Genomic DNA, 12,320 nt, shown 5'->3' with positions numbered 1-12,320 from the left:
GTGCCTCAGAGGTACCAGTCTATATATAACATCTCAATCCATGCCGCTTGACTTGGTTCTCTATAAGTTTGCTGGTAACATCTCCGAGGTTGAGGCCACAGTTGGGGGCCATAATGGCATTGCTGCCAGGACTAGCCACCTTGGGCAGTAGAAGCCTTGGGCAGTAGAGGCCCTGCAAGGTAAGGGCTTAAAACATGTTTTATTTCCTGGTCCGTGAAAGAAGATCATCCATCAGGGTATTACCGAGTGCCACTCAAAACCTCACATCATGGTGGGTTCACATTTCACTGAAACCAATCAGAAATCAGTTCTGGAATGATTTTGCTGTCTCTGAACCCATTATAACACAACCTTTTCTTATCCACCAAAAAAAAAAAAGACTCAAAGTGCTGGAGTAACTCAGCGAATCATGCAGCATCACTGAAAGACATGGATAAGCAACATTTCATGTTGGGATCGTTTTGTGAAACTGGTTGTCGTGGTGGGAGAAAGCTGGATGATAGATGGAAGCAGGACAAAGCCTGGCAAGTGATAAGTGGATACAAATTGCTGATGTAACTCAGCAGGCAGCATCGCAGTAGATCCACAATACTACTTAATCCACAATAAGCCACATCTCTAAAGTCTACAGTCTAGCTTCTGATCTTTAGACTTTAGAGATACAGCACAGAAACAGGCCCTTCGGCCCACCAAGTCCTCGCCCACCAGCGATCACCCAGCACACTAGCACTATCCTAAACACTAGGGACAATTTTACAACTCGCCAATTAACCTACAAACCTGGACATCTTTGGTGTGGGAGGAAACTGGAGCACCCGGAGAAAACCCACGCGATCACAGGGAGAACGTACAAACTCCATACAAATAGCTCCTGCAGTCAGGATCAAACACGTGACTCAGGCGCTGTAAGGCAGCAGCTCTATTGTTGTGCCACTGTGCTGCCGTTAAATAGAGGTCGGGCAGGCTAGGGTTAGAAAACTGAAGTTCGTCATAAGCCCCTGGAGCATGGATTGTGAATATCCATAACATCTACACAAATTGCCTGTCCTGATATGTACCTTACAATATTACTTCAAACACCCTCAACCACCTCTTTGAAGTGTAGTAGGCGGATTTGTTACATTTACTATTATGCCTTTTGGGAAGTTTTGCAGTCATGTTTTGCTTTAATGTAACAATTCCACTCCAATAGGGAAACCGGAAAACTAATTATAGTCGAAGATAGACATAAAAAGCTGAAGTAACTCAGCGGGTCAGACAACATCTCTGGAGAAAAGGAACAAGTGATGTTTTGGGTCGAGACCCTTCTTCAGGGTTTCTCCAGCTTTTTGTGTCTATCTTTGGTTTAAACCAGCATATGCAGTTCCTTCCTGCACAAACTCATTGTAGTCAGAGACAGCATGGTGAAATTGCTAATTTTTTTGGCTTTGTACATGCTTGAATTGTGTACATTGTACGTCAAGATACTCCTCATTTCATGAACAATTAATGTGCATAAGCCAAAGTGCCTATTTTGCTGTTGAGATTCCTTTATTTGCTCCTCTCCTATTCCTCTGGGATGGAACATTAAAACAAATGACAAGCCAGTGCATGGTTTTATCAGTGACGTACATAATCAGTAAGTGGAAGTAACAGTGATCGACTGAAAACATCCAGCACAAGATTAGACTTGAACTGTCAGCTGCAGAATTCAGTGTTAAATGAGATGGAAATGTGGTCAGCAGTAGAACAGAGTGATGTGAAGAATCCATTTTAACTAGAGTCTGATATCCCCAGCTGCTTTAAATAACTTGAACATTAAAAAAAAACAACTCTCACCTATATAATTCATCTCAAGTAACAAAATCACCTCATGTACTTCAAAGAGACGTGGAGGGTGTTTGAATTGGAAAGGATACTTACCAGAAGTGGAAACATTTAGGGATGTTGCCAAAGATTTGGTTAAAAAAAATAGTTAAGAGAGCTCTTAAACATAAGGAGCGGTTTAGGAAGAGAATTCCACAATGAAGGAACTAGCTGTCTGCATGCTGCAGTGCTATTAATGCACACAACTGCACAGCCAGCAGATTGCAGCCAGGAATACATATTAAGGATTGAGAAGTTATGGGCGACACGGTGGCGCAGCTGTAGAGTTGTTGCCTTACAGCGCCAGAGACCCGGGTTCGATTCTGACCACGGGTGCTGTCTGTATGGATTTTGGATGTTCTCCCCGTGACCTGCTTGGATTTTCTCCAGGTGCTCCAGTTCCTTCCCACACTCCAAAGATGTACAGGTTAGTGGGTTAATTGGCCCTAGTGTGTGCAAGATGGTGTTAGTGTGCGGGGGTTGCTGGTCGGCGCAGACTCGGTGAGTCAAAGGGCCTGTTTCTGCGCTGTATCTCTGAATTAAAAATTAAATTAAACAAGTTGCCTGTCTACCTCAGTCAATGTTCTGTTTGATTCACAAAAGCAGCGTCATGCACCTTTCCTTCTGTTGCTTCTAAGATATCTCCCGAGGATGTTACTGGGTTTGGCCGAGTTTGAGAAGAAAGTTACCGGGTCTGGAGTTTGAGTTTGAGTTTAGTTTATTGTCACATGTACCGAGATACAAATGAAAAGCTTTTAACCATCCACAGTGTACAGCGATAGGATAAAGGAAATAATGTGAATAATGTTTAGTTCAAGATAAAGTCTAGTAAAGTCTGATCAAAGATAGTCTGAGGCTCTCTAATGAGGTAGATAGTAGCTTAGAACTGCTCTCTAGATGTTAGTAGGTTGGTTCAGTTGCTTGATAACAGCTGGGAAGAAACTGTCCCTGAATCTGGGGGTGTGCGTTTTCATACTTCTTTCCCTCTTGCCTGATGGGAGAGGAGAAAAGAGGGAATGGCTGGCGGTGCGACTTGTCCTTGGTTTTGCTTGTGGCCTTGCAGAGACAGCGTGAGGTATAAATGGAGTCAGTAGGGAAGGAAAGGGAGGGTTCGGGCTATAAGGAAAAATTGGACAGGTTGGAAACACAAGAGGTATATTGGGTCAAGGAAAGAGCGTTCACGTCGCGGCCCTGTTTCCACCAATCTATCCACGACCACGCACAAGAAGCAACAAGGCAGACAGCATTCTATTCAGATGCCAAGAAGTGTGTTCAGCTCTGGCTGAACAACTTCTAATCTTGTGTGTGGACTCGATAAGAAGAAGATAGGGGTATATAGAGCCATACAGCACAGAAACTAGCTCTTTGTCCCAACCTGCCCATGCCGGCCAAAATGCCCCATCTACACTAGTCCTACCTGCCCGCATTTCACCAATATCTCTCTAAACCACGGATCTGAAGTGTCACCTATTCCTTTTCTCCAGAAATGCTGCCTGACCCGCTAAGTTACTCCAGCATTTTGTGTCTATCCCTGGAGAAAGTGGATAGGTGACATTTCGGATCTGAAGAATGGTTTTGACCTGAAACGTCACCTATCCATGTTCTCCACGGATGCTCTCTGACCCGTTGAGTTATTCCAGCATTTTGTGTCTGTACTGTTTTATGTTCAATACCAATTTTTCCTACTCTCCGTCCTATATCATCCAAATAACTTAAGACCTCCAGCACAGCACTCTCAGTGTTATCTGTATTAAATCCAATTTAAACCTCTGGAACCTTTTAGAATGCACTTTAGAATGCTGCTCTCAGCTCTGGAGAATACCCGTTAAACTTCTCTGCATCTTTATGTCTGTCTTCCTTGAAGACATTCCTTTCAACCAACATTTTTGACCAAACTTCCCTCATCCGCATTAGCACTTTTATATGATTTTGGTATCAAATTGTGTTTGACAAAAAAAGTGAAAAGATGATCAGGGTGGAACCAGATTAAAACACCTCACAGCAGAGGTGATTGCAAACACCTTCCTCAGTTTCCTTGTGTTTAATTTACTCCAGGCTGTGACCCCCCCCCCCGCCCCGTCACAAGAGGAGCAGGAAGAAGGGGGGAGTGAAGTGAGGGGGAGAGAGGAAAAAGGGGGTGTGTGGGGAGGGAAGGAGCAGTGCAGTGGAGGGAAGGAAGGGGGGGGAATGAGGGACAGGAGGGTACAGGTGGGGAAGGAGCCAGGGAGGGAGGGAAGGAGCAGGGAGGGAGGGAAGAAATGGAGGGAGAGGGGAAGGAAGGAGAGAGATAGGGAAGAGAAGAGGGAGAGAAGGAGGGAGGGAGGTAGGGACGGGGAAAGGAGGGGGGCGGAAGGAGGGAAGGGGAGAGGAAGGGAAATAAAGAGGGAAGCAGTGAAGAAAGCGGATTACTGGACTTCTGGTGATAACCCCTCCACACCTCCCATTCGGGTGATCTCACTGGTGCTGGGAGCTGCGGCATCCCGTGTGAAGCCGGGGGAGGGAGCCTGCAATGGTTACGGAGCCAGGAGTCCGGAGTGGCTGAGCTCGCAGATTTTTCTCTCTCCCCCTCCCTCCCTCCCTCGCTCCCTGCATCCTCCCCTCAGTCTAACGACCAGAGAAGAGTGGGCAGGCATATTACCTCCCATCCCTCTCTGGGACCCTCCCCACCATCCCATCCGAGAGGAAATGCCCCGAGCCCCCGACGGGAGAAGGTTTTGTGTTTGCTGCCGGAGACACAGGACGGCAGAGGGCGGAGAGAAAGTTCAGCAGCACAAAGTAGATCATGGCGTCCCCACAGCGAGCGGAGGAGTGAGAGGTCCCGGGGTGGACAAGAGGCAGCGTCGGACGGTACCTGGAGGAGAGGAATGGTTGAGTCTTGCTTGGTCTGGTCCGTAGTGTGAAGGTCCTTGGCGGAGTGATGACCTCGGCTGCCCCGCAGTGAAAGGTGTGCCCCCCGCCTCCCCATAAGGAGAAATAACTTTGTCCCTCCCCATCCCACCCCACCCGACCCCAGCCTCAACCCTCAACATTAATCTCAACCCTAAACCCTTCCTCAATCTCAACCCTCAAATTCAATCGCAACCCTGTTCAACCTGACCTCACCTGAAACCCCAGCCCTAAACCCTACCTCCATCTCACCCCCCAAAGCTTTGCATCAAACGGGACCTCCCGAGCCGTGAAGCGGAGGAGTCATGAGGACCAGCGGGCTGCGGCCACTCGCCCCCTTGCTGCTGTTCTGGCTGCTGTCCACGGCCGTGCAAGGGACGGTGAGGAGGAGACTGCTGAGACCCGGGAGCAGGACATCCCAGCCGGGAGGTATCGCCACCACCACCGGCCGCCGGGCTACGGTGCAGAGAGACGAGGGCAGGTCGCAGTTGGGACGGACCAGGGGCTCCGGGATCCCATTGAGAAGTTCTCGACCCGGGATGGTCAGGGGTAGGAGAGGTGGAGCCAGGAGCCGAATGGCCCGTGTCTCCGCTTCGGCCACGCCCAGCTTGCTGTCCGGGATGGTGGGCAGGCAGAGACTGTGGGTCATCTCGGCCCCTCACCCGTCGGACGGCTACTATAGACTCATGCTCAGTCTACTCAAGGAGGACGTCTACTGCGAACTGGCGGAGAGGCACATCGCCCAGCTGGTTCTCTTCCACCAAGAGGGAGAAGTGGCCGGCAAGCTCAGGAAGATCACTAGCGAGGGGGAAATCCTGGAGGAATCCCTGGATGCCAAGACCGTCCTCAAACTGATGGACTTCCTTAAAATGGAGCGAGGTAAATTTAGCATGGCCCTGCTGAAGAAGAACCTCCAGCTGGAGGAGACCTACCCCTACCCGGTGAGATTGGAGGCCATGTACGAGCTGATCGATCAAGACCCCATCAGGAAAATTGAGCGGTTGAGGCAGAAGGGCTTCGTGCAGAAGTGCAAGGATGCCAGGGTAGAAGGGCAGGTGGCCGTGGCCGAGGGAGGGGAGAAGAAGAAGGTGGAGCAGCCAAAGCCAACTCCGAAGCAGCAGAACGCGGAGGTGACCGTACCAAAGGAGAGAGCTCCCGAGAAGAAGAAGCCCACGGTGAAGAAGCCCACGGTGAGGAAGCCCTTTAGGATATCACTGAACACGCACGGTGGCTCTAAACTTGTCAGGACAACTAGTGCACCCAGAGTATCTACAACCAGTTCTTCTACAACTATCACCATCACTACTAGACCAACCACCACCAGCACCACCACAGACGTGCCCGCCACCGCCGCCACCGAGAGACCAAGGTCTCACAAGGTCATATTTACTCCGCCGAGATACCACAAACCTGAAACCCCTTTGAGACCCACATCTGCGGCCAACTCGCACAACGCTGGCACTAAGTCCCCGCAGGAGCCCACCCTGGCAACGGCAACATCTAGACCACGGTACCCAAGGGTACAGGCTGGCCGCCAGAGGTACGGCAAGGCGGACAAGAAAGAAGGCAGCTATCGCCAGAAGGGCCTCCCGGTGACACCAGGACAACGGCAGCCCACCAAAGCCAAGTCGCCCAAGTCCAAAACGACAAACAACAAGATCCTAACAAATGAGTACGTGGATAAATATCAACCCGAGAAGACCTCGTCCCCCAACACGGGCCAGGTGGTGCCTAGACCCCCGAAAAGTGGCAAGGTGCAGAAAAAGCCCATCAAGGCTGAGAAGGCGAGAAAGCAGGTGAAGAACAAAAAGACAGGGACAAAGGTCAAACCCTTGACCAAAACCAAGCCCGCAAAGAAAATTGCTCAGAATAATAAGCCCAAGAAGACGGTCAAGAAAGGGGGTTTTAAACAGACGAAGAAGATTCCAGGAAGAACAAAGTCCTTGGCATCTGTTCTCAGCTATTATGAGAATAGACGACGTCTCCTGGTAAGTGCTCTCTCTACCTATCATAGTCACGGTATCCATGGTAACAGGCAAGGATGGTAGTTCCCAATTTTTTTTTAAATCACATTGGGATTTTGTGCAAATGACACAATAATGTTTCCCAAAATGGTGACAGATTTCACCTCGTGTTCCCAAAGCCAAGAACTCCCACTTAAAATTATATCTCAGGATGTTTTTTTCCTGTTGCAAGGTTGCATGTACTAAAATAACAGGGAGCAATAAAGCACAAGAACAGGCTCTTCAGCCCAGTGTCTATGCTGAACATGATGCTGAGACCATCTCTTATCTGCCCGCAGATAACCCATAGCCCTCAATTCCCTGCATCAGTATCATCAAGGACCCACACCATCCTGGCCACACACTCATCTCCCCCCCGACCTTCAGGTAGAAGGTACAAGAGCCTGAAGACTGCAACGTCCAGGTTCAGGAATAGCTATTACCCCACAGCCATCAGGCTATTAAACTCAACTCATACAAAACTCTGAACAATCATAGCCCATTATCTGTTTATTTGCACTTTATCTGTTTATTTATTCATGTGTGTATATATTTATCTTATGGTATATGGACACACTGATCTGTTCTATATTATTCATGCCTACTATATTCTGTTGTGCTGAAGCAAAGCAAGAATTTCATTGTCTTATCTGGGACACATGACAATAAACTCTCTTGAACTCTTAAAAAAAATCTGTGTGCCGATCCAGAAGTATTTTAAGCACCCCTATCATATCAGCCTTCACCACCCCTGGCTGCGCATTTCAGGCACTCACCACCCTCTGTGTAAAAAAACTTGCCTCACACATCAGAAGCGGCACGGTGGCGCAGTGGTAGAGTTGCTGATTTACAGCACCAGAGACCCGGGTTCGTTCCTGACTATGGCTGCTGTCTGTACGAAGTTTGTATGTTCTCGCCGTGACTGCGTGGGCTTTCTCCAAGGTGCTCTGGTTTCCTCCCACATTCCAAAGACGTACAGGTTTGTATGTTAATTGGCTTTGTTAAAAATTGTAAATTGTTCCGAGTATGTAGGATAGTGTTAGTTTACAGGGGACGCTGATCAGCGTGGACTTGGCGGGCCGAAGGGCCTGTGTCCGCAATGTATCTCTGTAAACTCAACATCTCCTTTAAACGTCGCACCTCTCACCTTAAAGCTGTGCCCTCTAGTTAATAATAATAATAATAATAATATCTTTTATTGTCATTGCACATAAGTGCAACAAGATTTGGGTTTGCAGCTTCCATCCGATGTCATACTTAAATAACTAATAAAATTTAGATTTAGATACCCCGAGAAACATGGTTTGTAAAAATAACATTACAACAGTAAAACAGTTCAAACAGAAGTTGTTCACCTAACAATGAATACTTCATCAAAATCCCTTCACTTTTATGTAGTTCTTATTGGTTTCTGATTGTTCAACATAACCGTTATTCATTTGAAGGAAATCAACGCTACTATTTATTTAAATGTGTTTTTTTTACAGTAAAATGATGATGCATCAGATTTTTGCTGACCTCTCTGAGTTAGTGGGAACCACAGGAAGGGAAACTGTTGGTTTAGTTTCATAGTGTATCCAACTGTTTCTGGCCCCATGTTTCCCAGCTCACTCGCACACTCACAAGTGCTCAGTAAATTAAAGCAAGCTCAGTATTTTATATTATGTTAAAAAACAATAATACCACCGCAGATCCGTAACCTTTTAATGACCAATGAATGGGAACCTGGTTGCTATGTCCATTTTGTTACTTGGACACTTCTTTGTAAGAACGTTAAAAATAATAATTGCCTGCAACACTAAAATTCTGCAGATGCTGTCAGGAAAGACACAAAGTGCTGGAGTAACTCAACGGGTCAGGCAGCAAATCTGGAGGACATGGATAAGTGATGTTTCAGGTCGGGAACCTTCCTCAGACTGATTGCAAAGGTAGCTGGAAGAACGTCACCTATCTATGTTCTCCAGGGATGCTGCCTGACTCGCTGAGTTACCCCAGTGCTTTATGGGGTTTTTTGTAAACCACCATCTGCAGTTCCATCTTTCTATGTCTACTGAGTGTCCGACCTGAAACGTCTTTTACCACAAAGTCTTTTAAATGTTAAAACAATAAGATCCACGGGGGGGGGTGCCTATACTTTAGTTTAGTTTTGTTTAATTTTGTTTATTGTCATGTGTACTGAGGTACAGTGAAAAGCTTTTGTTGCATACTCACCAGTCAGCAGAAAGACAATACGTGATTGCAATCGAGCAATCTACAGTGTACAGCCACATCACATGATAAAGGGAACAATGGGAATCACTGTACATGATAAAGGGAATACCATTTAGTGCAAAATAAAGTCCAGTAAAGTCTTATTACTTGAGAGGTTACATTTCAGAACAAATTCCATGGATTGTTTATGTAGATTATGTGTGGTATAGCTGCTAAAAGTCGGGACTAAATCTAATGTTATGTCAATGGGTTGACCTTCGAACCACTAATGGATGACAGATTTTTAAAAATTCAGAAGCAGTGCCTTCTAACTTTGTAAATCTCAGGATAATACATTTGAAATGCTCAAACAAAGAATATGGTTCATATTTCCAAATGGTAGGTCTTGCATAAGTGAGCTCTTTTTCAGGCTGCAGCCCTGGAACTCAATCCAGTCTTACTTACCGCTGCCTTGCCTCGCAAGATTTTATACTTTTATGTCATGTTCATAAGTTCTAGGAGCAGAATTAGGTCATTCAGCCCATCGAATCTACTCCGCCATTCAATCATGATCTATCTTTCCCTCTCAACCCCATTAGATGTTTAAACTAGAGTGCAGAGGTCTAATATTTTGATGGGATAATGATAATAAAAGAGTCGGTATTAAGGAGATTAGTTTATTTGAAAACAGATATGTTGGCCAGGTCCGGGTGAAGTTGCAGACATTTGGACCATCATTTTTCAGTCTTTCTTGGCTGCAGAGGAACCAGAGGCTTTGAGGGGAGGTGTTACTGCACCATTGTTTAAAAAGGGAGGAAGTTTAAAGGAAATTATTACAGGCCAGTTAATTAGCTTCGGTGGTGCACACATTACTGAAATCACTCTTGGAAACAAAGAACTGCAGGTGCTGGTTTATACCAAAGATGGCCACAAAGTGCTGGAGTAACTCATCGGCTTAAGAAGCATCTCTGGAGAAAAAGGATGGTTGACGTTCCGGGTCGTTCCCAAAATGTCATCCATCTTTTTTCTCCAGGGATGCTTCCTAAGCTGCTGAGTTACTCCAGCACTTTGTGTCTATCTTTATGGGAATCAATTCCAGGTTACTGTATAAGCTATTAACATGTGTAGAAAGACAGAGAATAACCTTTGGTTCATGAGTTTTCCCTACGGATCGTGAGTTACCTCTTTAGTTCACCAGCTCCCCACTTGGTTCCCGACTTGATTTGTGGCTCGGCCAGCTTGTACAGTGGCGCAGTGAGTAGAGCCACTGCCTTACAGTGTCACAGCAGGTTCAATCCTTGCCCTGGGTGCTGTCTGTATGGCGTTTGCATGTTCTCCCTGTGACAGTGTAGGGTTTCCTTCGGCTGTTCCGGTTTTCTCCCACATCTTAAAAACATGTGGATTGCAGGTTACTTGGTCCTCTGTAAATTGCCCCTTGTGTGTCCCTCGGAGTTGGATGCAAAAGTGGGATACCAAAACTAGTATGTTTGATAGCCAGCATGGATTCGTTGGGCTGAAGGGCCTGTTTCCACGCTGTGTCTCAAACAATCAATCAAAGCTGTTTTCCTTATTAGAGGGTTCAAAAGCCAGAGATCATAGATTTAGAGTAATCAGCAGAAAGATCTGAGAGGCAATAAGGAAAAGGATAATTTCACCCAGAAGGTGTTTGCAGTCTGGAACTCACTGTCTGAAAGGGGGGATAGCAGAAGTTCTCGTTATTTATCATGTGATTACTGTTCAACTTCATAAAGTATGTGCAGAGGGTGATGAGAAGATTTACAAAGGTGATACCTGAGGGTACACAATCAGGAAAGACTGAACAAGCTGAGGCTATGTACTCCTGACAAAAGAAGGATGTGGCGACATAATAGCTGTCCTTCAGATTATGATGGGTTTAGTCTAGAGATGCAGCATAGAAACAGGCCATTCGGACAGAGAAAGAGAAAGAGAGACAGAGAAAGAGAGAGACAGAGAGAGATAGAGAGAGACAGAGAGAGACAGACAAATAGAGAGACAGAGAGAAAGACAGACAGAGAGACAGAGATATATAGAGAGAGACAGAGAGAGGAGAGAGAGGAGAGAGAGGTGGAGAGAGAGACAGAGACACAGAGAAAGAGAGTGAGATATAGAAAGAGAGAGACACAGAGAGAGAGAGACAGAGACACAGAGAGAGACAGAGAGAGAGAATGAGAGAGAGAGAGGCAGAGAGAGAGACAGAGAGAGAGACAGAGAGAACGACAGAGAAAGAGAGATGGAGTCAGAGGGAGACAGAGAGAGACAGAGACTTTGCCCCACTCATCTTAAAGCTAGTTCCACTAATATTTGATTTTTCCACCCTGGGAGAAAGATTCAGACTGCCTACTCGATCTATGCTTCTCATAATTGTATATACTTCACTCAGGTCTCCCCACAACCACTGGCATTCCAGAGAAAACAATTCAAGACAGAGAGAGAGAGACATTACAGTTATAAAACTGACATTTCTTTATTTTTTCCTAAGGCCCGCAAAAATGTGCCAAATATATAATGTGGCCCTCATACTGAAAAGTTTGGAGGCCCCTGCTCTAGCTAATAGCCCCTAATCCAGGCATCATTCTGGTAAACCTATCCAAAGCCTCCACGTCCTTTCTGTAATGGTGCGAACAGAACTGCACACGATCATCCAAATGTGGCCTAACCAAAGTCCTATAAAGCTGCATCACGACATCCGTCTGCTCACATTGCCACTTTCAGGAAGCTATGGACTTGGACCCCAAGATATACTGCTCCTACCCACTTCCCTCACACTTCTATACACTGGCTATCTTCCCTCTTCACTGTTAAGTTTACTCATGAAACTCATGAAAAAGGTATGGCATCAGAGGGGCTGGATTGGATTGGGTGAGAAGCGATTTAAGAAGCAGGGAACAATTTGTAGAAATAGGTGAACATAAATCAACTTACATGGACATAACTTGTGGAGTACCACAAGGGTCTGTGTTAGGTCCAAAGCTATTCATAATATACATTAATGACATATGCAGAGTAACAAATATACTGAAATTGATTACATTTGCCGATGATACGAATATTATTTGTTCCGGTGACAATTTGAAGCAGTTTTTGGAGGTCATCACATCAGAAATGAATAAATTAAAACAGTGGTTTGATGTCAACAAATTGTCTTTAAATTTAAGCAAAAACAAAGATTATGCTATTTGGAAAATATAAAACAAACCCTCTAAGTATAATTGATAATAGATAACATAAGTATAGAAAGTATATGAAAATTAATTTCTTGGTGTGATTTTAGACCACAAAATCTGCTGGAAACCACATATAGACCACGTCAAAGCAAAATTGGCAAAGTCTATAGCAATATTGGGAAAATCAAGATATATTCTGGACCACAAATCA

The 12,320-nt window shown here is 45.7% G+C and overlaps 1 protein-coding gene across 2 annotated transcripts in view; it reads left to right on the top strand.

Annotated features, from left to right (window-relative positions):
* Positions 1 to 4,275: 4,275 nt before the first annotated feature.
* The window catches only part of ccdc80 (coiled-coil domain containing 80), a 28,347-nt gene continuing 20,302 nt past the window's right edge, over positions 4,276 to 12,320 (top strand). The window contains exons 1-2 of one of the 2 annotated variants that reach the window (XM_033033052.1): positions 4,276 to 5,819; positions 5,916 to 6,719. In XM_033033052.1, the coding sequence (XP_032888943.1) occupies positions 5,037 to 5,819; positions 5,916 to 6,719 (1,587 nt within the window). In that variant the 5' untranslated portion in view covers positions 4,276 to 5,036. Of the gene's footprint in view, positions 6,720 to 12,320 lie in introns of both variants that reach the window. The other variant, XM_033033051.1, reaches the window with a different exon arrangement.

Source organism: Amblyraja radiata, chromosome 14 (assembly GCF_010909765.2).
Source record: "Amblyraja radiata isolate CabotCenter1 chromosome 14, sAmbRad1.1.pri, whole genome shotgun sequence".
NCBI classification, from domain to species: domain Eukaryota; kingdom Metazoa; phylum Chordata; class Chondrichthyes; order Rajiformes; family Rajidae; genus Amblyraja; species Amblyraja radiata.
Note: the sequence above shows the minus strand (reverse complement) of the source record. Positions and strands in the feature narration are given on the sequence as shown.